The sequence below is a fragment of the Syngnathus typhle genome, linkage group LG5 (genome assembly GCF_033458585.1).
Source record: "Syngnathus typhle isolate RoL2023-S1 ecotype Sweden linkage group LG5, RoL_Styp_1.0, whole genome shotgun sequence".
NCBI lineage: Eukaryota > Metazoa > Chordata > Actinopteri > Syngnathiformes > Syngnathidae > Syngnathus > Syngnathus typhle.
Window position 1 is genome coordinate 14,018,352 of NC_083742.1, and position 26,263 is coordinate 14,044,614.

Here is a 26,263-nt window from a genome sequence, read left to right on the forward strand (position 1 = left end):
TGGGAATGCGGAAAGTGAAAGCCGGGGGGAGTGGATCAGCCAGTGTCATTTTTAACCCTTAACCCCTAAACGTCCTCTGTTGTTTGTGTATGGCTGCAATTTTCACCGTCTGGAGTGTTTGATGAGTCAAACCAGACCAGACACAAGCTTTTATAATGGTGTCCGTTCCCAGTTAATTCTCATTCATTTCTATGGACAGTGTCACATAAAATGTCCAGCATAAAGACCTTTACAACTTAATTTCAGCTTTTTCTTCCAATTCTACTGCCTGTAGGTTGATGCAGTGGTAAGGTGTCCCATTGTTTCTGTCCGTTGAGCGTATATAAGACTAGTCAACATGCTTGCAAGAAGAAAAACATTTTCATTCAAGATTCAGTCTTCTGTGGAGATGACCTCGATGTGCTGCTTTCAACTCGGGGCCACATTAACTTGAGTGACTGATTTCCAACATTAAAAATCCGATTTTACGTAGGTCACTACCAGAAGACTGCTTTTATCTTATCTCTCTCGCACGCACACACGACTTGACAGCCAGCTGCCAGGATACGAAAGGATTTTTGCTGGCTGTATCCTGATAAATCTCGCTAACACAAGTGTGACAATTGTACATCTTGTACATATAGTCTCTATCTTTGTCCCTTTCAAGGAACAGTATAGTAAGGCTTTTTTTAGTAAAAAAACCCAAAACAAAAACACATATAGAAAGGCTTTTTTAGGGACATAACACTTTTCTTAGCGCGGGTTTCAAACAACCAACCCTCAAGTTACCAGACCACCTGCTCTACGGCCTGAGCCACACGTGCCACAATTATTTCTTAGGATAAAGAAATGACTATGTATAGGAAGGCTTTTTATTTTTATTTTACGATGCTTTTTTTAAATGATCATGTGTAGTAAGGCTGTTTTCTTAATCATAAAAAATGTACAGGAAGTATTTTTCTTTGTAAAAAAAAAAAAAAAAAAAAGACCATGCAGTTCATTGCATTTCTCATAATGCATTTACTGTTTGTACTTTTCTACCAAGCCTTTTTCCTTTTCTAACAAGCAAATTAGATAGATACTTTGCCTGGACTGACCCAACCCCAACCCCCCTTCTTTTTTCAGTTCTTATGACCTCAACCAGTAGGTGTCGGTAATGCACATTGAACCTGGTGCCACGTCACCGTAAAACAAAACGAAGAAGAAAATGACGTAACTTCCCGTTTCGTGAATTGCATGTCTCGTTAAAGATTTTGCATGTCTCGTTAACCAACTGAACGGCTCTGTGAGGGAACGAGTCAATGAATGATTTGCATTTCCAGTTCATCGCGAGAACGGATCAGTGAGGGAACGAATCCTGACTTTCACACACTCTCTGAAACATCACTCCTGTTAAGCGCGTTCTCTCCAAGCTAACGGCTAACTTTATTGCATGGAGGGATGCGCCGTTATGCAACAACGGGGAGCTTATGCTCCTCTTTGGGTAATCGTGATTTTATAACACCTAGTAGTTTTTAAATAACGTGTATGCATGTATACGCCTAAATATTATTATCCAATATATCTACTGCAATTTCACATCAGATTGCTGGTTTGAAATTTACTTTTAATATTAATTTTAAATAAACATTTGTTAAAACTTGTCTGGTGTTTTATTCCTTGTTTTTATATTCGCCAATTAAATCATAAAAATCAGACATTTGGTTAACTGCTTTATATGACAATGTGTTTTACGTTGTTATATCAGTTGGTGTCCCCCAAAATAAATGTTGACCAAACGTGTGATTAGGTACACCTCATGGACACTTCAATAGGTACACTACACGAGGTAAAAAAAATAATAAGTGTAGCGAACGATTCTTTTGAACAAATCTTTTGAGTGAACCGATTCTAAAGATTCAGTACACTTGAAACTGGAATGCACATAACTAGTACAAAACAGTGCAGACGGCCGAGTACAGCTAAGTCGAAATAAGCGACTGGTTAGTGACACGGGCTCTCGCTCGGTATGAACCTGGTTCGATCCCAGGTGGAAGCACATACCCACATGTATTTTTAGAATTGGAACCTCGCTTTGTTGCATATGCAAGTATTTATTTGTAAATACATGAGGTGGCCCCGCCCCCAAGTCGGCCGATAGAAAACCAATGGATCGCGCCCACTACCTAGGGGGCGGGGTGAAATCCAATAGGGTAGGACACTGCATTAGGTACACCGCCATTTTCAGTTGTACCTAATAACAGGCCACTTCATTAGGGAAAAATCATGGTCAAAGCTTAAATGAAAGTGAAAAGTGCCACACCCGCCCTCACCCCCACCTCCTGATTCGCTGTTTGATCTGTGACGTCACTTGCAAACTGCATTGGAAACTGCACCTTTGACCATATTTCCCTAATAAAGTGGCCTATTATTAGATATTAAAATGGCGGTGTACCTAATGGAGTGGCCGTGTGATTCCCTCGTTAAGCACACCTGCGTGAAAAGTTTTAGCTCCTGCAGACCGTGAAAATGACCAAAAACTTTTCACGCAGGTGCGCTTAACGAGGGAATCACACGGACACTCCATTAGGTACACTGCCATTTTCAAGTGTACTTAATAACAGGCCACTTTATTAGGGAAATATCATGGTCAAAGGTCACAGGTGTCAAGCTCTAGTCCTCGGGCCCGCACTCCAACATGTTTTCCAAGATTCCCTCGTTAAGTGCACCTGCGTGAAAAGTTTTAGCTCTTGCAGAACGTGAAATGACCAAAATCTTTTCACGCAGGTGTGTTTAACGAGGGTAACTTGGAAAACATATTGGAACGCGGCCCCTCGAGGACTGGCGGTCGACACCCCTGGTTTAAGTGAAAGGTGCCACACCCGCCCTCACCCCCACTTTCTGATTGGCTGTTTGATCTGTAACGTCATTCGGACACTCTATTAGGTACACTGCCATTTTCAGGTGTACCTAATAACAGGCCACTTTATTAGGGAAAAATCATGGTCAAAGCTTAAATGAAAGTAAAAAGTGCCACACCCGCCCTCACCCCCACTTTCTCATTGGCTGGTTGATCTGTGACGTCCCACGGACACTCCATTAGGTACACCACAATTTTCAAGTGTGCCTAATAACGATGCATTTTTTGTACGTGTCAAGAATGTGTATTTGACCACTTGCTCTTTATTTGGGGGGACACCAACACATATACATATTGTCATATAAAGCAGTTAACCAAATGTCAGATTTTTGTTTTCATGCCCCAAAAAATAAAAACAACGAATAAAACACCAGACAAGTTTTAACACGTTTTAAGGTTTATTAAAATAATAAAAGTAAATTTCAAACCAGCAATCTCATGTGAAATTGCAGTAGATATATTGGATAACAATATTTAGGCATATATATGCATACACGTTATTTTAAGTGTTATAAAATCAAGATTACCCAAAGAACGGATTGTCTTGGAACGGATTAAAATGTTTTCCCTTATTTGTAATGGGAAAAATAGATTCGGAATTCGACCGATTCACTTCTCAAACCGCCTTCTGGAACGGATTGTGGTCCAAAACCGAGGTTTAACCGTATTTCTTGTTGAGATCAGAGCAAGTTTTGAACACACGTCCGTCCGTCAATTGGGGCTTTTTTTTTCTTCAAAGCTTTTAAAAGGAAAGACGGGTGGTCTCCCCATCCCAGCGTTCCCTCTGAGCGCCGCATGCCTTTGGAATCCCTCTTGAGCCACTAATGAGGGGCATATCGCCAGGTTAGCTGAGAGTGGCCAATGAAAGGAAAGGTCTACTCATTTACTTTCTTTCCTGTACACTTCACATCCACAGAGGAAAGTTTGAATTTTTGCGGGAAAGGGTAAGGCGCAAGATTGTGTCGTGATGCCTACTGTCTGGGCTGTGGGGGTTCCTGGCATGCTGATTTGTGACTTATGATAAAAATCACATTGCCAGGGATTACCACACAGGCCTGACCTGACCGGCTACCATGGCAACGCCCCCCCCCCCCCACACACACACACACAGAGTTCCAACTGAAGACATGATTATCCAGGAGAGAGTGAGGAGTTGGCTGTGATTAGAAATATAGGGCTCTTCGTGTGTGTGTGCGAGCGTGAGTCTTACACAGGTCATGTGTGTTGTCTCCAGCCAGGCACAGAGCTTAGCTGATTGGTGAACAGTGATTAATTTCCTCTTTGTTCACAGTGGCTAAGTTCTGCACCTGAGGAGAACATTGTCCACAAAAGAAAAGGAATAGCAGAAAAGGGGCTTCCCACCAACTCCTGACTGATTGATGCATTGATGAAGGAGCACGAGGCGTCCATATATAGGACATTCAAGTGACGCGTGTGGTCTAAACGAGCACGGATGTGTGAATTAAAAATGAGGTCCGTGCGGAGCGTGTCATCAGTCCACCTATATTTAGGGCCTATTAAAAGACTAATGGCCATCAAAGGGCCGTTAAAGAGAGCAATGGCCATATGACAGCCATCAGTGCCCATATACTGGAGAAGCCTCTGTGATTTATGATGCCCTAATGGCACAAGACCAGAAAGGCGTTTCTTCATTTGCGCAATCAAACTGTTGATAGTTGCAAAGCACTCGATGGATTTAAGGTTGATGTTTGAATGGTTTATGACTTTTTTAAAACCATACAAGGTGAGTGAGCGTTGCGGTCTCAAAACAGAGTTGGCTTCACCTTTCACTAACAGCACGAAGGACCCCCAGACATGAATCAGATCATAAAATGCAGCATAGGATTGATAGGCAGCAAGAAATGGGCTTGGCCGCCTGTGCCTACTGAGCTGATAATCAGTCATACACAACCACTGGCTCAGTTCAGCAGGAACAGGCGTCCAATTCACTGACCAACAACAGTCACATGAGTAGACTAAAATGGTGTGTATCAATCGATTCTATTAGAGGGAATGTAAAAGTCCTGTATACACTCAAACATGTGCCTTGTCACGCCGGTTCCATAATGGGCACTCCTCTTTCTCTCTCTTCTCCAAGGCTGCTGACAACAAACGAGAAGACGACAGGAGGTCGTGAGAGGGTGGGGCAACCGTGTCGACCACTCGGAATGTTTGTGGGGATCCGACAGTCTGGCCAAGGCTGCTAACTAGTGGAGGAAACAAAACCCCCCAAAAAACATTAGAAAGGGAAAAAGGTTGAAAGACAGACAACTGCTTCATTGTAACCTTTGTGGTCATGCACAAAAATGTCACTTTTTTGTACTGCTGAAATAAAAATGGAAAAAAGAACTTGATCCATGTGTTTGTGCTGTGTTTAGTCTGAAGCTCCAATCAGGCTGTGCAGAGTTTAGACTGAAAATTCATTGAGGTGTTTTCACACATAACACATGACTTCATGTAAGGCAGGGGTCCCCAAACTTTTTCCTGTGAGGGCCACATAACCTTTCCCTTCTCTGATGGCGGGCCGGTGGCAGTTTGTAACAGAAAAAGTGTGACGATCGTAGGGGAGCTTAAAAAATTTTTTTTATTTTTTATTTTCCAGAAAGCCACACATAACCAAATAACGGTTATTTAATAACCCTTTCCAGGTTCTTTACAGAAAAAAAAGTCAGGAAACAAATAATAACACTATTAATGAAATAAATAATAACTAAACCCTCTCTGAGTTCTTCACAGAAAAAACAGGAAATAAATAATAACTAAATAACTCTCTCTGGGTTCTTCATAGAAAAAAAACCATGGAACATTAACTTTCTGTTGTGCCATGCACAATCTTAACAGATAAAAGTTCAGCTCAGTTGTCAGAGCAGAACCTCTCTGACACATATGAGCAGTCTCTTAAAGTTCTTGTGTTCCTTCCTTATAATCCTTTTGTAGGTTCCAGTAGGCTTGTAGACACCGCTGTCTTTTTTGTTAAAGTTTGATAGTGCGTCATAGTCTGGAGTAAAATTTGTTGTGGCAATTCTTAGGCGAGATCCGAGGTGTTGGTCCGTTTACCTCGATCTGTGACGGGTAGATGTTGACGTTCATGTGGCTAAACGTCACGTCGCGTACGTCGAGCCAAATTGGCAACTCTTTTAAACGCTCGGCACTGTGTTCACCCTGCTTTACTTGGGCGACATTTTAACGGAAGGATTCCAGGGGAAGGTTTGTGGGTGGCTTTAGCGCAAAACTGCATCTGAAAGCTCAGCGCGCAAATTACAAGAATGCTGTCGTCACAGCCCACGCTCTAAATTCGGGACTGATACAAATAGAGCGCGAGTGCGCCATGTCCGTACACGCACTTGTGAGTGTGCACCGAGCTTTCTGACACGGCTTCCGGTAGTAAATGCGCAGGCGAGCGCTTCCCCATCTACTGGGGAAACGCAGTCATTGCAGGCAAAATGAGCAAAAAAAAAAAAGTTTAATAATACAATTTATTCAGGGTTGGCGGGCCGGATTAAACGGTCCCGCGGGCCGTGTCCGGCCCGCGGGCCGTAGTTTGGTGACCCCTGATGTAAGGGATACAGCACAATGTGAATAAGAACGTGGGAACCACACATGGGGTCATGATAGATAGATTAGATAGATAGATAGATAGATAGATAGATAGATAGATAGATAGATAGATAGATAGATAGATAGATAGATAGATAGATAGATAGATAGATAGATAGATAGATAGATAGATAGATAGATAGATAGATAGATAGATAGATAGATAGATAGATAGATAGATAGATAGATAGATAGATAGATAGATAGATAGATAGATAGATAGATAGATAGATAGATAGATAGATAGATAGATAGATAGATACATAGATACATAGATACATAGATACATAGATACATAGATACATAGATAGATACATAGATAGATAGATAGATAGATAGATAGATAGATAGATAGATAGATAGATAGATAGATAGATAGATAGATAGATAGATAGATAGATACATAGATACATAGATAGATACATAGATAGATACATAGATAGTTACAAGAAATTAAGTTGCAATGATACGATTAAAAATTGATTTAAAGAAAATAGTAATTTCACAATTTAGATAATTGTACTAGAAAAAAAGTTGCAGTATTACAAGGAAAAAGTCATTTAGTTTTGAGCACTTCCTACATTATTTTGCACAGATATAAATAATCTGGATGATTGTTTTGATATTGCCCAAGATGAAGCTCAAGCAAGTCTGGCATTTATTGAGCTGACTGCTTCGCTGTCCTTTCATACAGAGTCACGTGCTGCCCAGAGCGTGGCCTTCATTAACGATGCTAACGTTGCTCACGAAGCAGACCCTGAACTGACACCCAACTCAACAGTGTGTGTTACAGTGTGTGCGTGCGTGCGTGTCTCTCACCTGGGTGAATGCGAGAGGTGGGCGTATCCCGCATGAGTGACATCCAGTTGCTGTGGTGGTGGTGGTGGTGTAGGGATGGCGAGCGCGTTCTGAAGCTGACGGATCCTGACAGAGGTCGCGCAGGGGTCACCGGATGAGGGGCCGTCGCCGCTTCCCGTGCCGAGCCGACGCTCCAGCAGGCTCAGGACTCGTAATGCTTCACTGAGCGGACCGGACGCAGCCGCCACCTGGCCCGTGTGCATACACAGGCCTAATTATATGCAAATGTATTTGACGGCGTGCACATGGAGGCGCACAAATGGCGTACTTGTCTCACTGTAACGTTAGATTAGCATCCACAAACTTGCTGTGCACTATTTCCACATATACTGTCTGTAAAAAGGGTTTGGGGGTAAAAGTAGGTTTAATGAAACGTAACATAACCTATCTGCATGGCGGCCACCTCACCGTGCACACGATGCGAGCAGAGACGGCGTGCGACCGGTGGGAGAAAACGGCGCAGTTGAGCGCCAGGCCGAGGGTCAGTAACGGCGATGGCCGTCGAGCGCTCGCGGAAATGACGGCCAGCGCATCGCGGAGTTGTTCCCCGGGGTCGAGATGATCATCTGAGAAAAGGATGCGCATCTGCTCCCAGATTTGTTGCACACGTACCTGCAGATCCAAAGCAGAAAGTCAATCAATACATGCGCAATTGTGCAAAGACGGCCACGGACGGCGTGTCTCCTCTGTTATGCGAGAAGGCGACCCAAAGGGAGCAATCAATATTTCTTCATCCTCCTCCTCCCTCCGATAGCGGTCATCCATTATTTACTTTTTAATGTGTTTCTTCCTTCTGTTCCTTCTGTGTTTGCTCTTCACACATGGCTCACACCCAATCCCATTCAGCCACAACGACTTTGCTCTTAGCAATTTAACACTTAAGAGATCTCAGGGGTTGACATTTTGCACCACTCAATTTTCCATGCAAGACATTGCGGCTGGAATGGTATTCCTTAGGACCTTGTAGCATTTGAATGAGCTATGAAGGAGCCACATATTTTTTTGCTTTGTGTTGTGAGCGATACTGTTTTTGAAGACAGCATTACCAGTCGTTGATTCCTTTGGTGCCCCCTGTTGGTGGGGTGGTGGTAGAAGGTCAAGAGCCACAGCGAGGCGTGGGAGTCTCGGGGCTCGGCGGTGGCCAGCAACTGGAAAGCCTCGTGGACCCAATGAGAACACTGCACCAGCAGGAACCAGGCCTCAAACACTACGCCAACACCACCACTAGCGAGAGATGACATTACATTATGATAATGGACTGAACACTTGGGCAAATAATCTAACTGCCTGATTTTTTTTCCCTTAATATCATATAATATAATTTCATTTTCAGTTTTGAATGGATGGATGGATGGATGGATGGATGGATGGATGGATGGATGGATGGATGGATGGATGGATGGATGGGTGGATGGATGGATGGAGAGCATCCAACCCGCCGCTGCCGCCATCTGCCTCCGCTTCCTCTGTCAGTCTTCGTAATGAGTTGCTGAGCCAGTTCAGGTGACGTGTGCGAGCCTCCCCAGACGCCTCTGCAAAGGACACATTGGTGTGCGTGCACACAAACACACGCGCGCAAACACACACACACACACACACACGCACACATTCACAGAGAAAAAGAGCACTCAAATCTGCACTTTTTACACTCAATTACCATCTGCAAATCTTGCAACCTAGCAAGCTGTACTCGAGGAGAAACATCCCCAATTTAAAAACTCCGATCTCGACAAACAAGAGACGACTTTGCAGTTTAGGAAAATTCACACTTTTTAAGAACACTTTAATGATCTCCATCCAATACGGCAAACTTTGCCTTACAAAGACATCTAATTTCATATTTATTTCCTATGATTGAGTCTTTGTGCGATTGTGCAAGTGTGCCTAATCAAGTGTCTCTTAAGTAAGCAGGACTTAGTATCCTGGCTTAACCCTTGAGCCGTGTTTTAACAATGCAAAGGCAACTTGTCAGTGAGGGGAAAAAGTGAAATGTTCAACTTGTCACACTTCTCATTTCCATTCAGGCGGATGTGAAAAATTGCCCTTTCTCGCGCGCGCACAAAAATAAGTAGGAATCATTAACTCGGAGTTCTGGCTGCACTCCAGTGTTCCCTTAATGGTGCCATTCATGTCAATCGTTCCTCTACGCATGCAGGCCAGGTGTGGGCATACATTGATAAGCACGACTAGACATGCTCATACTGACAAAACGAGAAACATAGCAAATGTGGTGACCTTTATTTGCTACATAATTCTGATGGCATGAAGTACAGACTTGTGCAGTTCTTCAATGCAATGCTGAACATATTGCTAATAAGAGTACTAGTACCTAGGGATTATACATTTTAATTATTCCATGACCACACTTGTAACTTTTTTTAAGCCTTTTTTTTTTTAAATCAAATTTCCCTATTGAGCCCACCAATAATATATTTTTCTCCAAAGTCCATAAATGACATGCATCTGCTCATAACTGGTTCTGCAGTCACAACTGTGTTACCAAGAGGGTAATTTCTTTTTTTTTAATCTTAATTTAGTTTGAGATGTAACAGCATTTTTGTTAGTATTTTTACATGTACGTACTTTGTATTTACCATTTGGTTACCTTACTGATTTTTTGGGGGGTATTTGAATGATACTTTATATCTTACGTTGTAATGTGTGGGGGGGGGGAAAAGTAAAATAAATCAGAAAAAAAAGATGCAGACATAAAAAATACCCCATGTGAACATTTGTGGTTTAGCTGTGGCTAACAGCAGCTCCTTGCCACTGTTCTCATTTTGTGTTTGCGCCTGGCAGTGTCAAACAAGCAATATTGACGTAAAAGTAGAACTAAGCTTTTATATTGATTGCACAAAGTGCACCTAATCTTTTGACCGATGAGTGCACAGGCGGTGTCTTACAAGGAAGAAGCTTGCACCCGTTGCTTAATACTTTTAATAGGTGATGGCTGACACTGAATGAACCTCATGTGAGTGCAATCACCACTGTCATTAACTAATATCGATTGGCCAAACAAATACTCATTCAATACACAGCAGGAAACCGCGACTTGTTCGGACAATACAAGGTATTGTGCATTGAGTGATTATACGTACACGCGCGCACGCGCGCACGCACGCACACTGACCTGACGGCTGGGTCAAGAGCGGAAGCAGCAGATTTGGGGGAGAATGAGGGAAGAAGGCCTTCAAAGATGTCTGAAGGGACACAGGGGAAAAAAGTGAGAACGAATGAGTGGCAACCTGCCAATGACAAATGTGACAAATGTCGCTGTGACGATGAGGTTGCGTAGCGGTGACAAACTGGTTGAGAGTGTGTTGTAATGTAGCGTGTAATTGGTTGGCATTTGAGCAGTGTGACAGCAGACATCAGCGTGATGTATTGAGTAAGATGCCACTGCCATCTAGTGTTTGCAATGGAAAAAATCTTGAACTTAAAAATTGCCATTGTAATGCAAGTTACATTCATGTCATAAAATTAAAGAGGAAACATTACAACAAATAGTTACAATACTACACTGAGCAAATGTTAAACTACATGGTCGTAATATTACAGCAGTAAAACATGAACATAATCGCATAGTTGTAAAACTACAAGGGAGACCTTTATTTTAACAAAGTAGGTCATAATACACAGAGGGAATTAAATGTAACATTCCAAATAATTAAAAATAAACCATAACATGACCTTGTGTTTTATTGAGCAGTGTAAGAAATGTACTTTGATAGATGTATAAAAATAATATAAAATATATAATATATATATATATATAATATCTACAATATATTATATATATATATATAATATAAAAAGGCTTGATATTAGTATATATATATATGACACATAATATCCAATGAAAATATAAAACACAAATTTATTTTAGGAGCTAGAGATATGAAAAATATTTTCAAGAAACACATGGAATGAATACCTGTGTATGCAACACTGTCAGTTCCCTATAGAAGCAGTTGGTAAAGCTTTGGATGAGATCCCGAATGCACGGGTGATCCTCCTGTTTCTTGAGGACAGACCTGTCAAAAACACATGCGCACAGGTCAGTCCAAAAGAACAAAATGAATATCAATTGGGAAAGTGGACACAAGTGAGACTCACCGAAAGATGTCATTCACCACCAAGAAGATGGAGCAGTGTTGAGCACAGGCCTTGGGCTGGAAGAACAGGCAAGCTGGTTGTGAACACACACCACTAGATGTCTCTCCAGATCAACTTTTTGGCCCTAACTCGAGTTTTCTTTTTTTTTTTTCGTCTCTCCACACATCCCCACCACTATATTGTAAGCGCATCATGTGTTTTACATTTAACACATTCTAAAAACGCCCCAGCACAAACGCTTAACAGCTGCACGGCGCACCTCCTCCCTCTTCTATGTCTCGACAGTTGATTCGGATTTTCCACATCTTAATTAATAACCAGCACTAATACCATAATAACATACTCTCTCATACAGACACAGGACTGAAGCACATCTTGAACTCTTGTTTGGGTGTCATTTAAGTTGTTCATGTCAGCTTTTGACAGCAGAAAATATACATTTATCTCGATGCAAAAATAGAGTTTACATTTACAAGAAGTAGTGGAACGAAAGTAATTTTAAGATTTTTGATACTTTCCCTTGTAAAAGTAGGCGGACGTCGATTATGGGTAAACAGCAGCACCTAGTGGATTTCTGATGTTATTACAACATCACCACCTTTCATCATGTTCTTGCCATGTTTCATGTAAGACGATGAGCCTTGCAAGCAGAGCAGCTTACGTGTACGCGAGTGGCTGGGTGGGTTGCAGCGACATGTCACTGTCCACATAAATGCATGCAAATGCACCCAAATGTGGGCATTTGCAGGTTGTGCCACAGCTCCTGCTACTTAAAACAGATGAACGGGCCTTTTAGCGTTGGCCTCCATTACCTTACCACCTCAATTACGGCACGCAACAAACATCCTGTTTTTTTTGTTTTGTTTTTTTCTTTTTACTTTGGCGGTCGGAAACGAGGAAGCGAAGGTTTATTGTCATTGGGGCTCGAGTCAGAATAGATCACGTAGAGGTGGCGGCACAAGTCCAACGAGGAATGTCTGCCTTAATGTCAGGTTTCCCCATTTGACTGCGGTGATTGAAAAGAAAGAGAAGAGAGACACAAGCCAGTCGACTTTCCCTTTTTTTTTTTTGCCTTGGCACATGTGTGTGCACATCTGACATCCAAACAACCTTAAGGCTAAGTGAAACCTAAACTTTGCCTCCTACTCTCTTAATGACAGACACACTACACCAGATGTAATATCTTAAACAAAGAACATTCACTAAAGACGTGCGTGTGTGTGTGGGCGCGTGTGCGTGTGTGTGTACAAAGGTGATAAAAACAAGAGGTAAACCAGCAAGGGATGAAAAGCATAAACAAATCTCGGACTGACATAAACAAAAACTTCTTTCCGTCAGACTTGATTAGTAACTCGTGTGAACGTTAGATGGTCATCGAGTGCAATCAAGAGGCGGATATTCAGTATTTCTCGGTGCCGTGTTAGTCATCTCTCTTATTTAATGGGTACAGAACTTGAAACTGCAAAAGTGTGCATTGTTAGGCACTTGAACGCAACTCAAGTGGACCATCAATGCTGGAAAGCAGCAGTGACATGCCCGACAAAAACTTGAGCGTGACGAGAAGGCGGCCAAATGATCGTTTCCCACCAGAGTTTAACCTTACGAAGTAGGAGTGCTCAGCCCACATTGAAAATGTACTTTTTAAAAACAACTGAGTCGTAAAAAAAAAAAGTCGAAATATGTAAAAGATGTGATCATTTCACCAATAAAAAAGTGATGAGTAAACTGCACTAGATACAAAGAATCAAAAACTTAAATATTAAACAGTCTCTAGAAGCGTTTTTTCCCCCAGTAAGTTTTTTGTCTTTTTGCCGCGGCCCTATGACTTTGTAATTCTTAGTGTGTGGCAGCCATGAATTTGTACAAACATGATTTGTGACACTATTTATGTAGGACAGGTCTGTACTTTTGCTCGCAACACTTCTTTCTCCATTACCTTAATCATCGTCATGTGATCAATGACTTTGCCACTGTACAAACTCGAGCGTATGAGATGGTGGTGGGGTGGGGGCTCAGGACTCGAACGATTTAACCCGCACAATAAAGACTGTGTGGTGCACGCCAAATGATGTGAGACGCAGTTTGGAGCTGGCCAAATGACGTGAGACACACACTAGGCAAATCCAACAACGGCAAAGGAAACAGTCAATTATTGAAAGAAAAAAAAAAAAAAAAAACCCTAATCTGTGGAAACGTTTCATGTTATGAAAAAAGACGGTAATATTAAAATAATGAATTCAGATCTGAGACGCTATTTGCGGGCCGATGAGTACAACGGCCTGTTTGATCTTTCTGCCATAAGACTACATGCTACATTACTACCCAAGGAGACAAATAAGGGAAATGCATAATGGCAAGCGTCCCATTTGCTTGATAGTGATTTAACGGGAGTGTAGCAAACCTACCAGCAGCGACTGCGCTATTTGCCGCTTGAGCTGTTGCGGTGACGGCGGCGCGTCAGCGAAGACGGTGAACTCCAGCAGAGCGAGCACCGTCTCCTCCAGGCTGGGCAGGCTGTGATACCACAGGGCCACGACAGCCCGGTCCTCCAGTGACAAGCGACCACTGTGAAAAGTCAAGTCATATCTATTATGTCACATCTCGTTGTATCACATCGGAAGGGGAAACCATCTGCTAACCAGATGTTGCGGTTCGGCTTTGGTTTCTTTTTAAAACAATGCAATCAGAGTGAAATGAAGAATTTAGAGCCTTTGATTTGTGTCCTGATATACGCAACAAACTTAACATTGATTGCTCCTAGAAGAATAGGAGGAAGATGAAAAGCAACATGTGCCACGTATTGTTGCCAAAGGAGCTTGAACTACGTTAAGTGGAAGTATTACAATTCAGGGAGGGCTAAGAGGCTGAGCCCAATCACTGATTAAATCACCTAAAAGTTCCAAAACTTGTCAAAACCTAATGTAGGAGATATATGAAGGGTCTAAAAACAAAAGCACAATTTGGGGTTCAGGTTTTAAGGTTAAGTCATTTTAAAGACTAAAGTTGTTACTGTAAGAAAATAAATATTTACCATTATTATATTATCATATTTCTTAAGCGTGAGGAAAACTAGTGATTTTTAAGTCAATCATTTAAAGCGACTACAAATATCCTAGGAGTATAATAGCAGTATTGGTCGCAAATTTCCAAAGAAAAAAAAGCAGTAATTGCATGTCAATGAAGTTGTAATTTTCCAAGATAAAGAGGGAAGAAAATACTAGAAGACAGTCATGAAAAGTCTAAACTTTACGAAAACCAAAACAAAAATATGATGAGCACAAAATTATCATAAACGACAAAGTCTTGTGATAAATAATATATTCTGACTGTATCCTAGAGTACCTGCTATAGGCAGAGCTTAGAGCATCCAGGAAGTCATACGGGAGAGTTGCTTGTGCACATGTTAGTGACCGCTGCAGCAAAGTTCCAATGAGAGGAGCAACCTCGGGGCAGGTAACCAGGGGAACGCAAGCCTCGCATGTCGCCACCATCCTATCACATGAACACCTGCGCACAAAGATTTTATCAAGTGTCTTTGCACGATCAAAAATTCAACACTCCAGCTTAGATCTCTTGTACATCTTTTCAGTCTACAGAATTCAGAAATCACTTTTAGGGGGATCACCTCTCATTTCTGTCTCCCAGTGAACTGCAGCCTTTTCCAATGTCTTTCTGCAACTGTGCCACCACCTGAATAGTGGGGAAAGAATTATTCTGTTTTATGTGTCATAGCAGCCACCATGATGATTACACAATACCTTTCTGAGGACTTGGAGGCGGTACTGAGTTGGCGACACATGTGAATGTTGGAGCAAAGAATTGGCTAGTGATTCGTCATCTTCGGTGGCAAGTTGACACAACAGTTTCTGTGGGAGTCGGAGCAACAAAATACATATGAAGCAGCAGATTTATGCTTCTGCCAACAATGCCTAAGGTGGATACCATCAAAGCTAATTGAGGACAACTCAGTTGGCATCTTTTCAAAGACATGAGCGGGAATGGTTCAAAAAATAAAATAAAAAAGCATTCCAGGAGGTAAGAATGGATTGACAACATATGAGGAAGACCTTTAGATGTGAGCATTCTTTGTTGCAAAGGACCTCAGTGTTTTACAAGCATTTTTCAGAAGGGGCCTCATCTCTCACACACACACACACACACACACACACACACACACACACACACGCACACGCACACGCACACGCACACACGCGCACGCACGCACACACACACACAGTGATAAAACGACACCAATAAAATCGAATCATTCTTGACTGTGAAAAAGGCTGACGGTGGTGATGGTGATAATGAAGGGCCAAGGAGAGGAAATGCTAAACGGATGAAATAGAAATGTTAAAGTTAAAATCCCAATGATCGTCACACACACATCTGGGTGTGGCGAAATTTGTCCTCTGCATTTAACCCATCCCCATGTGATTTTGATCCACCCCCTGGGGGAGAGGGGAGCAGTGAGCAGCAGCGGTGCCGCGCTCGGGAATCATTTGATGATCTAACCCCCCAATTGCAGCGCTTAATGCTGAGTGCCAAGCAGGGAGGCAATGGGTCCCATTTTTATAGTCTTTGGTATGAGCCGGCCGGGGTTTGAACCCACAACCTTCCAGTCTCAGGGCGGACACTCTACCACTGAGCTGGTTCAATGCTGACTAGAGAGCCTTTTGGACTCTGCTTTTTGTGGCGGGAGATTTTGTAAATGGTGATTCCATCCAGCAATTATACTCAAAGTTGGACTAAAAGCAACAAGTGATTCCAAAACAACATTTTAAGTTTGGTTTGAAGAGGTTTGGTTTCCCTGATGTAACCGTTTCTGTTGGACCACATTAAAGTGATAGACTTGTTTAGAAAAGGCACTTTGGACAACAGGGCCTCACATTTTGCTCTTCAATGGACTGCAGTAATAAGCTTACCACAAGAAGTGGACAAACGGGAATGGTGGGGACTGGAAAGCGAGACAAGTAGAATAGTTGGAATACTGCGCTGTTGGCGGAGCTGTGTGGTCATACCCTCCACGTCGCCTCACCAAAGAAACCCCAATCACTACCATCTGAGCGCCCTCCGAACCCGAGTCCGCATAAAAGTGATCCAGCTCGGTTTGGAGGCACATTGAGGATGGTGAAGAAAGCCTGGTTGGACAGACACAATGACAACCAACGGGGGTGAACTGCCGGATCTTCAGAATAGAAGAAAAGGGCGTGATCACCAGCGATGAAAGACAAACCCATTGTTGGACAGCAAATGCTTTCAGTCAAAAGTCATCTTATGTTCCCAGAAAAACAGCCAGCGACCGAGCTGGCTCGGAGACACCGCAGCAATTATACCCTTCCAAGCAGCCATGTATACAAAAGCAGATGGCACTGGCGAAGACATAGCTGAACAGCCCAAACCAATGAGAGAAGCATATATAGACAACATCGGAGATCCAGCACAGTCGGTTCCAGGATGCAGATTCACCTCTCTCACTTTCGCATTTACCATTTTGCCTTGTAACACTATTTGCCTGGATATTAAATCAATTCTCCCAATTGAAAGGAACTGAAATGTCATTTGCTGTTTGACTTACTCCACCCGAGGCTCCACAAAAATACTGTATGCATCTCCGCATAAAGGTGGAGCACAGTTTTGGGCAAACATCAAGGAAGCTTTGAAGAAATCCAATTTAAATAGGATGCAATAAAAGCAGACATAGCAAAATAGAAGTGAATCGTTGATGTAGCTCAAATGATTTCCAAAACACACAAAGTATTACAGCCAGTGTGAGCTAAGAGTCAGAGCAATGTTTTAACACGGGAAAGCAACCACAGAGGCTCCAGGGACCGTCTGTGGTTCACACTGCTTGAGTCACTAAAGCAACCCCTTGAAAGAAGAGCAATCGCCAGTCCTCTAATATAACACTCTCACACTTGATTTATCATCTCCTCAAAGACCCCGCCATGCTACAGGCGTCACTGTGTGGTCCTCCTGCAAAGATAGAACGAAGTAGACTTCAAACACCGTCAGAAGGCTATCATGTGGTGGTGACAGGCCCACAATGAGGAAACTAAATGAGAAGGCAAAAATATGTCGACACAAGCAATCATTTAAAAAGGAGAATGGACAACACGGAGCAAAAAAGTACACTAAACCATGTTTGTAATGAAAAGGGAACAGGTTACCGTTTTTTTCCATGCAAAATACGCCCCCGTGCATAATGCGCACCCTAAAAATGGCATGTCGATGCTGGAAAAAAAGCCTGTACCCATGTATAATACGCACCCAAATTTTGAGTGTTACTTAAATCCGTAAACGTCTATTTTTGGTTTAAAAATCAACCTATTCTAGACGTCTATTTTAAGGTCTATAAATCCACCTATTTTAGACGTCTATTTTAGGTCTATAAATCCACCTATTTTAGACGTCTATTTTAGGTTCCAACCTATTTTAGACGTCTATTTTCGGTCTATATATCAACCTATTTTAGGTCTAAATCAACCTATTCTAGACGTCTATTTTAGGTCTATAAATCAACCTATTTTAGGTCTATAAATCAATCTATTTTAGACGGCTATTTTAGGTCTATAAATCAACCTATTTTCGACGTCTTTTTTAGGTCTATAAATCAACCTATTTTGGGTCTATAAATCAACCTATTTTAGACGTCTATTTTAGCTCTATAAATCAACCTATTTTAGACGTCCATTTTAGGTCTATAAATCAACCTATTCTAGGTCTATAAGACAACCTATTTTAGGAGTTTATTTTAAGTCTATAAATCAACCTATTTTAAACGTCTATTTTAGGTCTATAAATCAACCTACCGTGTTTTTCCATGCAAAATGCCCCCCCCCCCCCCCCCCGTGCATAATACGCATCCTAAAAATGGCATGTCGATGCTGAAAAAAAGCCTGTACCCATGTATAATACGCACCCACATTTTGACTCTTATTTAAGTCCGTAAACGTAAAATTATTTCAGAAAAAAGATCATCTTTGGGAACAACCGGATGTTATACTGCCGGTCAGTATCACTGCGCAAGCGCTAGCAAACTCGATAGCGAAGAAATGTTTCGGATTTGTGTAGGGTACATTGTGACAGCAAACGAGCAGGCGATCGAACAAGCGTCTGATACGAGAGCATTGTGTTCGTATGGACCGTGTTTGAAGTGAACAGCAGAGAAGAAAGGAACACGGCAAAGTGTTGTGAAATAAAATATTACCTGTAATACGCATTTTGTTATTTGCTGATGGAAACTGCTAATTAAACTGTGAATTGAAACTAATAGGTAGAGAACTGAACTCTCGCTCTTTATATAGCTGACGTGTCTTGCGCATCTGTTCTGCGCATACTGTCATGGCGGCCTCCATATGATATCCGGTCTGCGATGGAGATTAAAAACAAACAATATTTGACATTAACACACCATCAAGGATTGCACCATCGCATCAAACGACGTGTCGTCAATTATGAATTTTACTGACTAAGTGTGTTGGGCAGGATGGCTGAATGCGATGCGCGATTGACAACAAACAAGAAGAAAGGTGTGATTTCAAGTTTTATTTCGAGGGAGATTTTCTTCAAAAACTGTTGTACCCATGCATAATGTGCACCCCAGATTTTAGGACAATAAATTTGTTAAATTTCGCGCATTATGCATGGGAAATCACGGTATTTTCCACACTTCACACCTATAGGGGGCAGTATTTTACCAGAGTTAACATATTTAATTGCCTGCACTGTTACTAAATTGAAAACTATTAATAAACAAACTGCACAATAATTCTATTTTTTCCCCTCAGAAGGTTCCACAGAAGATCAACTGGATAACCCCAGATTTTGGGACAATAAATTAGTTAAATTTTGCGCATTATGCATGGAAAATCACGGTATTTTCCGCACTTCACACCTATAGGGGCAGTATTTTACCAGAGTTAACATATCATTTAATTGCCTGCACTGTTACTGAATTGAAAACTACTAATAAACAAACTGCACAATAAATCTATTTTTTTCCCTTAGAAGGTTCCACAGAAGATCAACTGGATAACATCCAACATACCTGTATCCACTGGTTAGCCTTTCTTTCCAAAGCATTGGCCGGCTGCTCAGAGTATAGCGCCCACAGACACTGGAAGATCAGCCCTCTGCTTTCAACTGTTAAAAGAAAAAAAAAATTACACTCATCTGTTCAATCGCCATCACGGTTGGGGAAAACAAATAGCCTGCAAGACACACTTCACAGCGGCTCACAAGGGGTCTCACCGTCAGCAGTGACAACGGGGTTCCAGCACAAGCGGCCCACAATCTGGCCAAGAAAAGGCATCTTCTTCATAGTCTCTGTTGTGGAACCCTTGGAACAGGCAAAAGAAAATCACTCATTTCATTTTCTTTTTAAGTGTAAAACATAAGTCAACACTCCTTAACTGTAATGAAACACAAAAAAGGGTGCTTCTAACATAAGCTGTCCTATATGAATAGAAACACAAACAGGCACCAAACACTGTATAATTTTTATAAGCAACACGTTTTTTCTTTTACATTGGATTTTGGTCGACGTCAACCCTCCCCAAATTCCCGCCATCTCAGCAGGATTACGACAATATGGGGAGACCGGTCGGCCAGGGCAGCGGCTCGCCGCTCTCCTAGAGCCGCTTCATTTTCATGTTGCGGTTCTCGCTATAACGGCCGCAGTGAAAGACGGAGCAGAGCCTGGCTTGAGTCCATGCTTCTATACTCGCTGGGTTTGTTTATGCAGCTCGCAAACCACCATGTGCTTTATTTCACCCGGCAGGCACTTTAAGTATGCGAGAGAGTTTGAGAGCGCTACATTGGAGGATTTATTGTGAGTGCCCCCCAGCAACAAAAAACAACAACAAAATACCAAAACCCAGCGGTAACATATTGAAGTAAATGTCGGCACATGTGCGTACAAATAGCCCAGCCTGTGTACAGTATTACGGAATCTAATTAACCCGTAGCGAGCCCGTATGATATGTTTGAACTATGAGCTAATTAAGTTCAACAGCATAGCTTTGTTGCAGGAGGAGGCCACACAGCGCTAAAGTGTAATTGAGCCAATGTGCTGCTGCTCAAGCAGAGAGAAACGCCGACTGGGCCTCCATGTAGAAAAAGATCTCATACGATCACATGGCTTCACCAAATGATGGGCCTTCAATAGGTTTGGATAATCGGTTAGACGACATCTGCATCATTGGGGGGAAATGCTAACTTCCTGGTTTTGGCCTGGTCTAAATAATTCCACAGCGGGGCTTTTTTTTTTTTTTGGTTACATTGCCATCTCCATTGATTGTCTGACATGGTAATCACAGCGGTTTTAGTTGAAGCATTTGGTGTGTGTGTGTGTGTGTGTGTGCGCGCATGTGCGTGTGTGTGAAAGAAATTCGCCTCTCTCAAAACCGAAATGCAACGAAAACATAATTAATGGCTTTACTAACTTTTTATTGTGACACGACAGCTTTAGTGACGGCGTTGATCAAAAGAACAAAACAAAGCTTTTATGCCGTTTACGGATGTGTTTCAATGCTATGGTGGCGACTTCACCCACATAAAAACAGTCTAAGCATTTGGTCCGTATGGATCTCGAAACCTTCCCAGTCTGCAAGATATAATCCAAGTCCTCATAGACCAACTACTGCCACGCCTAAGGCAGAATGTATGTATATAATTTTCCGTTTTATGGGGAAACGCCTTGATAAAGACCTCCATGGGGTTTCGCCGTAAAAGAACAGAAAGGGATTGATACGAGGGCGGGAGAGGCATTGAAAAGAGGTGAACTGCAATTAATTCTTCAGAGTAGCAAATGATTAGGTAGCTGTATGGCTTAAGAAAAAAAAAAAAAAAAAAACGGCAACAGACAAGATGGTTAACTTGACTCATTCACTTGAGTGAGATGCTATCCTAATTGCTTGTGATTTTGGAAAGTTAGATGACAAAAGTTATTGGAAACCTGAAGGAGATCAACAAGCAAATGAGAAACATCCACTTTGTTTTCCAGAGCAACTGTTCTTATTCAACACCACTTTTTGGGCACCGGCCACAAGAAAGCAGTTAAGTCATCAAGGGATGCGGAGCGCTGCCAAGAAGCAGGCAATCCTCACATGGTCTTTTATGACTCCAGTGCCTGTAAAAAGGATTTCAGTCCAATTAAACTATAGCAGCTTTTGTTTCTTAACCAATCCTTCATTTTACGCACCTCGGCATGACGTAAGCCCGGAGTCATGCTCACAGACTGGAAGATGGAAAGATCGTTTTTTTTTTTTTTTTATGTCCATGCAGGCCTTCATGTTAAGTTCTGTTCTTTTAGGCATAGCTATCAACGCTTTGTCGGGATTTACACAGAAAGGCCATTTAATGCCCAATTATTTACATTGACTTATAATTTGGCTTGTGGGATAGTGTCAATAAGATTGTGCAATGTCACACCCATTCCATTAAATCTCAATTTGCGCCATAACAGTATTTGGTCTCCTCAGACCCCATGACCCCTTTTCCATTGCACCAATCTTTATGCTAGTTAGTGAATTAAAAACATTTTGCCTGAGTTGATATGAGAGTTAAATTGAGTTACAGGCTCGCTCGCTCGCTTCAAAAATTCAACTTGTCAGTCAAGGTACCACTCTATATTTGACAGTCATTGGATGGCTTGTCTTTTTTTTCTTCACTAAAATAGAAAGCTCCATTTAGATTTAGCTTTGCTTTAAAATGATTCAACCAAACCATTCCTACAGGTTCGTGATTACAGAGTGAGATAGAGCACTTGCGGTCCAAGCAACACTGAAATCTCACAGTTCTGCATCACCCCCCTGCCTTCGCACCTTCCTGCCCAAGGTTGCTGCAGCTGATTTGGGGATACATTAGGTTAGCACTGTAGGTCCCAGCGCGACTATTACCTGACAAATTCGACATTGCAGTGCTGCCAGCCAGGCAACCTCTGCGGCACATAGAGCAACCTCTGTTGGCCTCCGAACGCTGGACTCACTGTTCACGGGTTGGCTTGGACAGAAGCTGAAGAGAGTGTGCGTGTGTGTGTACTTGTGTGTAGCGTCATTAATGATTAATGATTAATTAATAACGGGCGTTTGGCTGCTGATGCAATTGATAATTTATCTCAGCGGGTTGAGTGTCAAGTCTGCGAGCCGCCAGGCATGCTTGTATGAATGAACACCTACTGTATGTTTGAATACTTACCATGTTGTCAATGTGCATGAGAAGTCGCTGGAGGAAATCCCTCAGTGAACACAGATGAGCGCATGCATCTTTGTGAACGTCCACGCTGTCGACTTGGCCCCAAGCCTCAACTTTGTCCAGCCACAACTGCATCTCGGTTTGCTGCACTCGGACCACTGATTGAGACATGGTTCAGTTTGAACGAGGATCCTTCGGGGAAAAAAAAAAAAAAAGAGAGAGAGAGAGATGCGTTCACTATCGTAATTACACAGGCAAGTCGCGGACTGTGTTTTGTCAAGGAACAGGAAGAGAGCCTGTAAGCATTCAGAGTCAGAGTCAGCTTTATTGTCAATTCCTTCATGCCAAGACACACAAAGGTTTCATCAAAATGTAATCATGTTTTGGTTAAGGTATCACATTGTAAAACAATAAGGCCACACTAGAAGTAAAAAGTAAAAAAACACGCACTGACTCACAAACATTACAGATCACCTTTTTTATTTTTTTTTAATGATAAAACACATGGCTTTTGGGTACACAATTGAATGCGATGCAACACAAGAGCTGTATAAAAAAATGTGTTTTTGTAAACTTTTGTGGCATCAGGGTTGACTGATTTATCAATTGATGGTGAATAGCGTACTCTGAAGCAACTGAGACAAAATGAAGCGCACTAGTCCTCCACCAGCATCACCATCGGCTGTCGGTTAATTGAAGAAGAGCAACGTGACTTGAGCTATCGGAAGTTGAGAACATCCAATCTATCCGCTTTGGATTTGTGGCCGACGCACTCGCCATTAGTCTCTACTGTGATGCAGATCATCCTTTCCTTGATAGTGAATACATAAAAGTGTTCATTGCAAATGAATGTTGCTTCTCTTGAAACTTTTACTCAACTGTGAGAAATCCCTTCATTGTTGCTCTTGTAAAGTCTCTGCAACTCGTTCTCGTAATCGGCGGCAAACACCTTCTCCTTGTCAATGACCCACTGGAGGAGGTTGTTCTGGGCTTCCTCCTTGCGAAGTTGGCGCTCTTTCAAGGCCAACACTTCCTCCAGACCCTTCTGATAAGACAACTGGCTTTCTGCTTCCATCAGTTCCACAAAGATCTCGTTCCACATTCGCTCGTCGCCCTCAACCTCTTCTTTTGGGAAAGGCTGCGTCGGACCTTTGGCGGCCATGTGGTCTCCCTCCGTGGCCAATTCTTGGAGTTGTCTCATCCTCTCGTGCTCGTCTCTCAAACACATGTCCCGTACCTTTTGGAGAAGATCACTCTCGCTTTTTTTCCTCATCTTCTCCACTTCCACCTTTATGGTCAAATACTCCACCTGCTCCCACAGGGTCTTGTACTCGTCCATTTCCAGTTGCAGTTTGGCCGAGAGCTCCTCCACGGCGGGCCCTTGTGACTTGACCTGCTCCTCCAGCCATTGGCGCTGCGCTTGCAGGTCCCTCACCTCCATCTCAAGACGATCCTTCTCTGCCACGAAGAAAATACCGAACATCTTCTGGCAGGCCAGGCTGTAGATGTCAAAGGCTAATCGCAACAGCCGTGAAAACATTGTGGACTACAAAAAAGCATGTTTACAATCATGCATAGACGCAGCAGTCCTTTTGTATTGTGATGTCATAACATCTAATGCTACACAGCCATCACCAAGGCAACTGCAAACTATAGCAGACAAGCGCATCATGTGACGATATAGTAACCAATGGTAACTCCAAGACAGAACAAAATATGTGAATGTAAACTGACCATTATAATTCAATTATTAATACGGTGTCCCAGCATTTTAAATATTTGCAGCTCGGCATTTATGAATTTAACTATTCTTCGCAAAATGTTGCTCTTTGCAGTAGGGCTCAGTGACATGCCCTGCAAAAAGTTCCAAAATAAAGTGGCAATATTTGGAATGGTGGACATTTTGAAGTAAGTGGTTTGAAAAAGTAAAACAAACTTAAGCTTTCATCAAGAGTACAATGCAAACCTTCACATTCAGTACACAATGACAACAAGCACACCAATTGCCCACGAATATATGTACATGTACAAAAAGCGCTCAACTGCTGCCTTCGTTTCTGACTGCCCAGAGAGCCTCTGGAGAAGGAACAAGATGTGACTGGTCAAATATTATCTTTGAAGATTTGTACGACTAAGCTTGTGGATTTTAGGTTGGGGTCGGTTTGCTGTTCCAATTATGAGACTGTTTATATTATTCCAGTATAATCAAATCTGTAAAACTTCACTTTCTATTTAAAACTAACGGTGTTATAAAAGAGTGTGAAAATATTAGGAAAACCCTGAAGAAGTATGAACGGATAAAGAAAACGTAGATTTAAGAAATATAATACACGTTTGGAAACTTTAGCGATACAATAACTGGTCTATTGGAAGTATATTTTCCTTCACCTTGGACCAAATGTATGTTATCTCAATATAAATATGAAAATTAATATGTAAACAAGCCTCCTACGTTGAATAATTCAACGAACAGGCACTAGCTATTTGCAAGCATATTTGACACCCTGGTGACGGTGCCATATGTACAACAAAGGACGAATAGCTACTTACCATTGAATAGCTAGACAAAATCGTAGCATATTGAATGTATCGCTTTCATTTTACACTAAAGAAATTAAGTTAATTAGTCCCGGACGAGGGTAACAATCCGTATTTCGCTCTTCCGCGTACGAAGGAATTCGATTGGCTGATGGAATCTGACGTCAGTTTTACTGCACACAATGCCTTGTGGGAAATGTAGTAGTCTTGATACCCGAGGGACCAACGGCCATGGAGCTGCACCAATTCTATACTAAAAAATGCACATTTCAACACAGTTTGAAATACTACGATTAGTTTAAAAATGAAAATATATTCAAACAATATTTTTAAATAATTATGATAATAAATGCACATATTGACAATACATACATGCACAAAATGGTCAATCATTTTAGGGGTTCTGAATTCCGTATTCCTCCGGAAGCCAGGCCAAACTCTGAATTCCTTTCGCATACCTCAACAATATTGTAGACATTTTACGGTATCAAATATAGTTTTACGTGTATACAGCAAATCATAATGTATTGAATAGCAGACACACATCCACCCAAAGCGCAAATATTTAACCTTCAGAGCATTGTTTTCAAAGTTTTTGGCTTCAAGAGGAAACGAGAGATCAGCAGAAAAAAAGTCAAAGGCTGCTGTGACCAATGTGAAACAGCATTGCAGAGTCTGTTGGCACACATCCACGGCAATGCATACAAATACGAAGATACACAAACTGACAAAGTTTTTCCTGTGCTTCAGATACAGAGGAAATAATAGTTTGTATCATCCACATTGTCTTTATTTTATGCTTTTTGTGCTATATGATCATCACCCTCCTAAAGAATGGGCCAAATATTTTCTTTTCTTTACAAAAATGAGAGACGGAGTGGAAGAGTTTTAATGTGTACCTTTTCTACTTTTTAGTGCCATTTTGACTAATTCATGCCTATAAATTTGCAAAATTTAAATTCAATGTCAAAACTTAATGGCAGTGTGTTCTGGCTTCTGTTTTGTGATTCATTACAGAGGGAGGTGGTAGTGGCCAGGATGATGTTTAGGGCCCATACTTGACAACAGTCGGCCTGCTCA

General features: G+C 41.9%; 2 protein-coding genes across 6 annotated transcripts in view; one reads left to right on the plus strand and one right to left on the minus strand.

Moving 5' to 3' along the window:
* aopep (aminopeptidase O (putative)) overlaps nucleotides 1-5,232 on the plus strand; it is a 57,986-nt gene extending 52,754 nt beyond the window's left edge. For 4 of the 5 annotated variants that reach the window (XM_061278240.1, XM_061278239.1, XM_061278242.1 and 1 more), the window contains one exon: nucleotides 4,977-5,232. Coding sequence is in view for 1 of the 5 variants with exons in the window: in XM_061278242.1 (XP_061134226.1) it covers nucleotides 4,977-5,015 (39 nt within the window). In the remaining 4 variants the exon portion in view is untranslated. Of the gene's footprint in view, nucleotides 1-2,745; nucleotides 2,832-4,976 lie in introns of all 5 variants that reach the window. The other variant, XR_009714414.1, reaches the window with a different exon arrangement.
* Nucleotides 4,955-25,333, minus strand: fancc (FA complementation group C). The gene is made up of 16 exons (XM_061278243.1): nucleotides 25,196-25,333; nucleotides 22,649-22,837; nucleotides 19,703-19,790; nucleotides 19,500-19,594; nucleotides 15,208-15,315; nucleotides 15,075-15,139; nucleotides 14,792-14,956; nucleotides 13,855-14,014; nucleotides 11,450-11,505; nucleotides 11,268-11,367; nucleotides 10,464-10,533; nucleotides 8,769-8,865; nucleotides 8,380-8,557; nucleotides 7,742-7,945; nucleotides 7,295-7,521; nucleotides 4,955-5,085 (listed from the first exon to the last, which is right to left on the minus strand). Exons 2-16 carry the CDS (start codon nucleotides 22,814-22,816, stop codon nucleotides 5,082-5,084), a joined length of 1,785 nt encoding a protein of 594 aa, XP_061134227.1. The 5' UTR covers nucleotides 22,817-22,837; nucleotides 25,196-25,333; the 3' UTR covers nucleotides 4,955-5,081.
* Nucleotides 25,334-26,263: the final 930 nt, after the last annotated feature.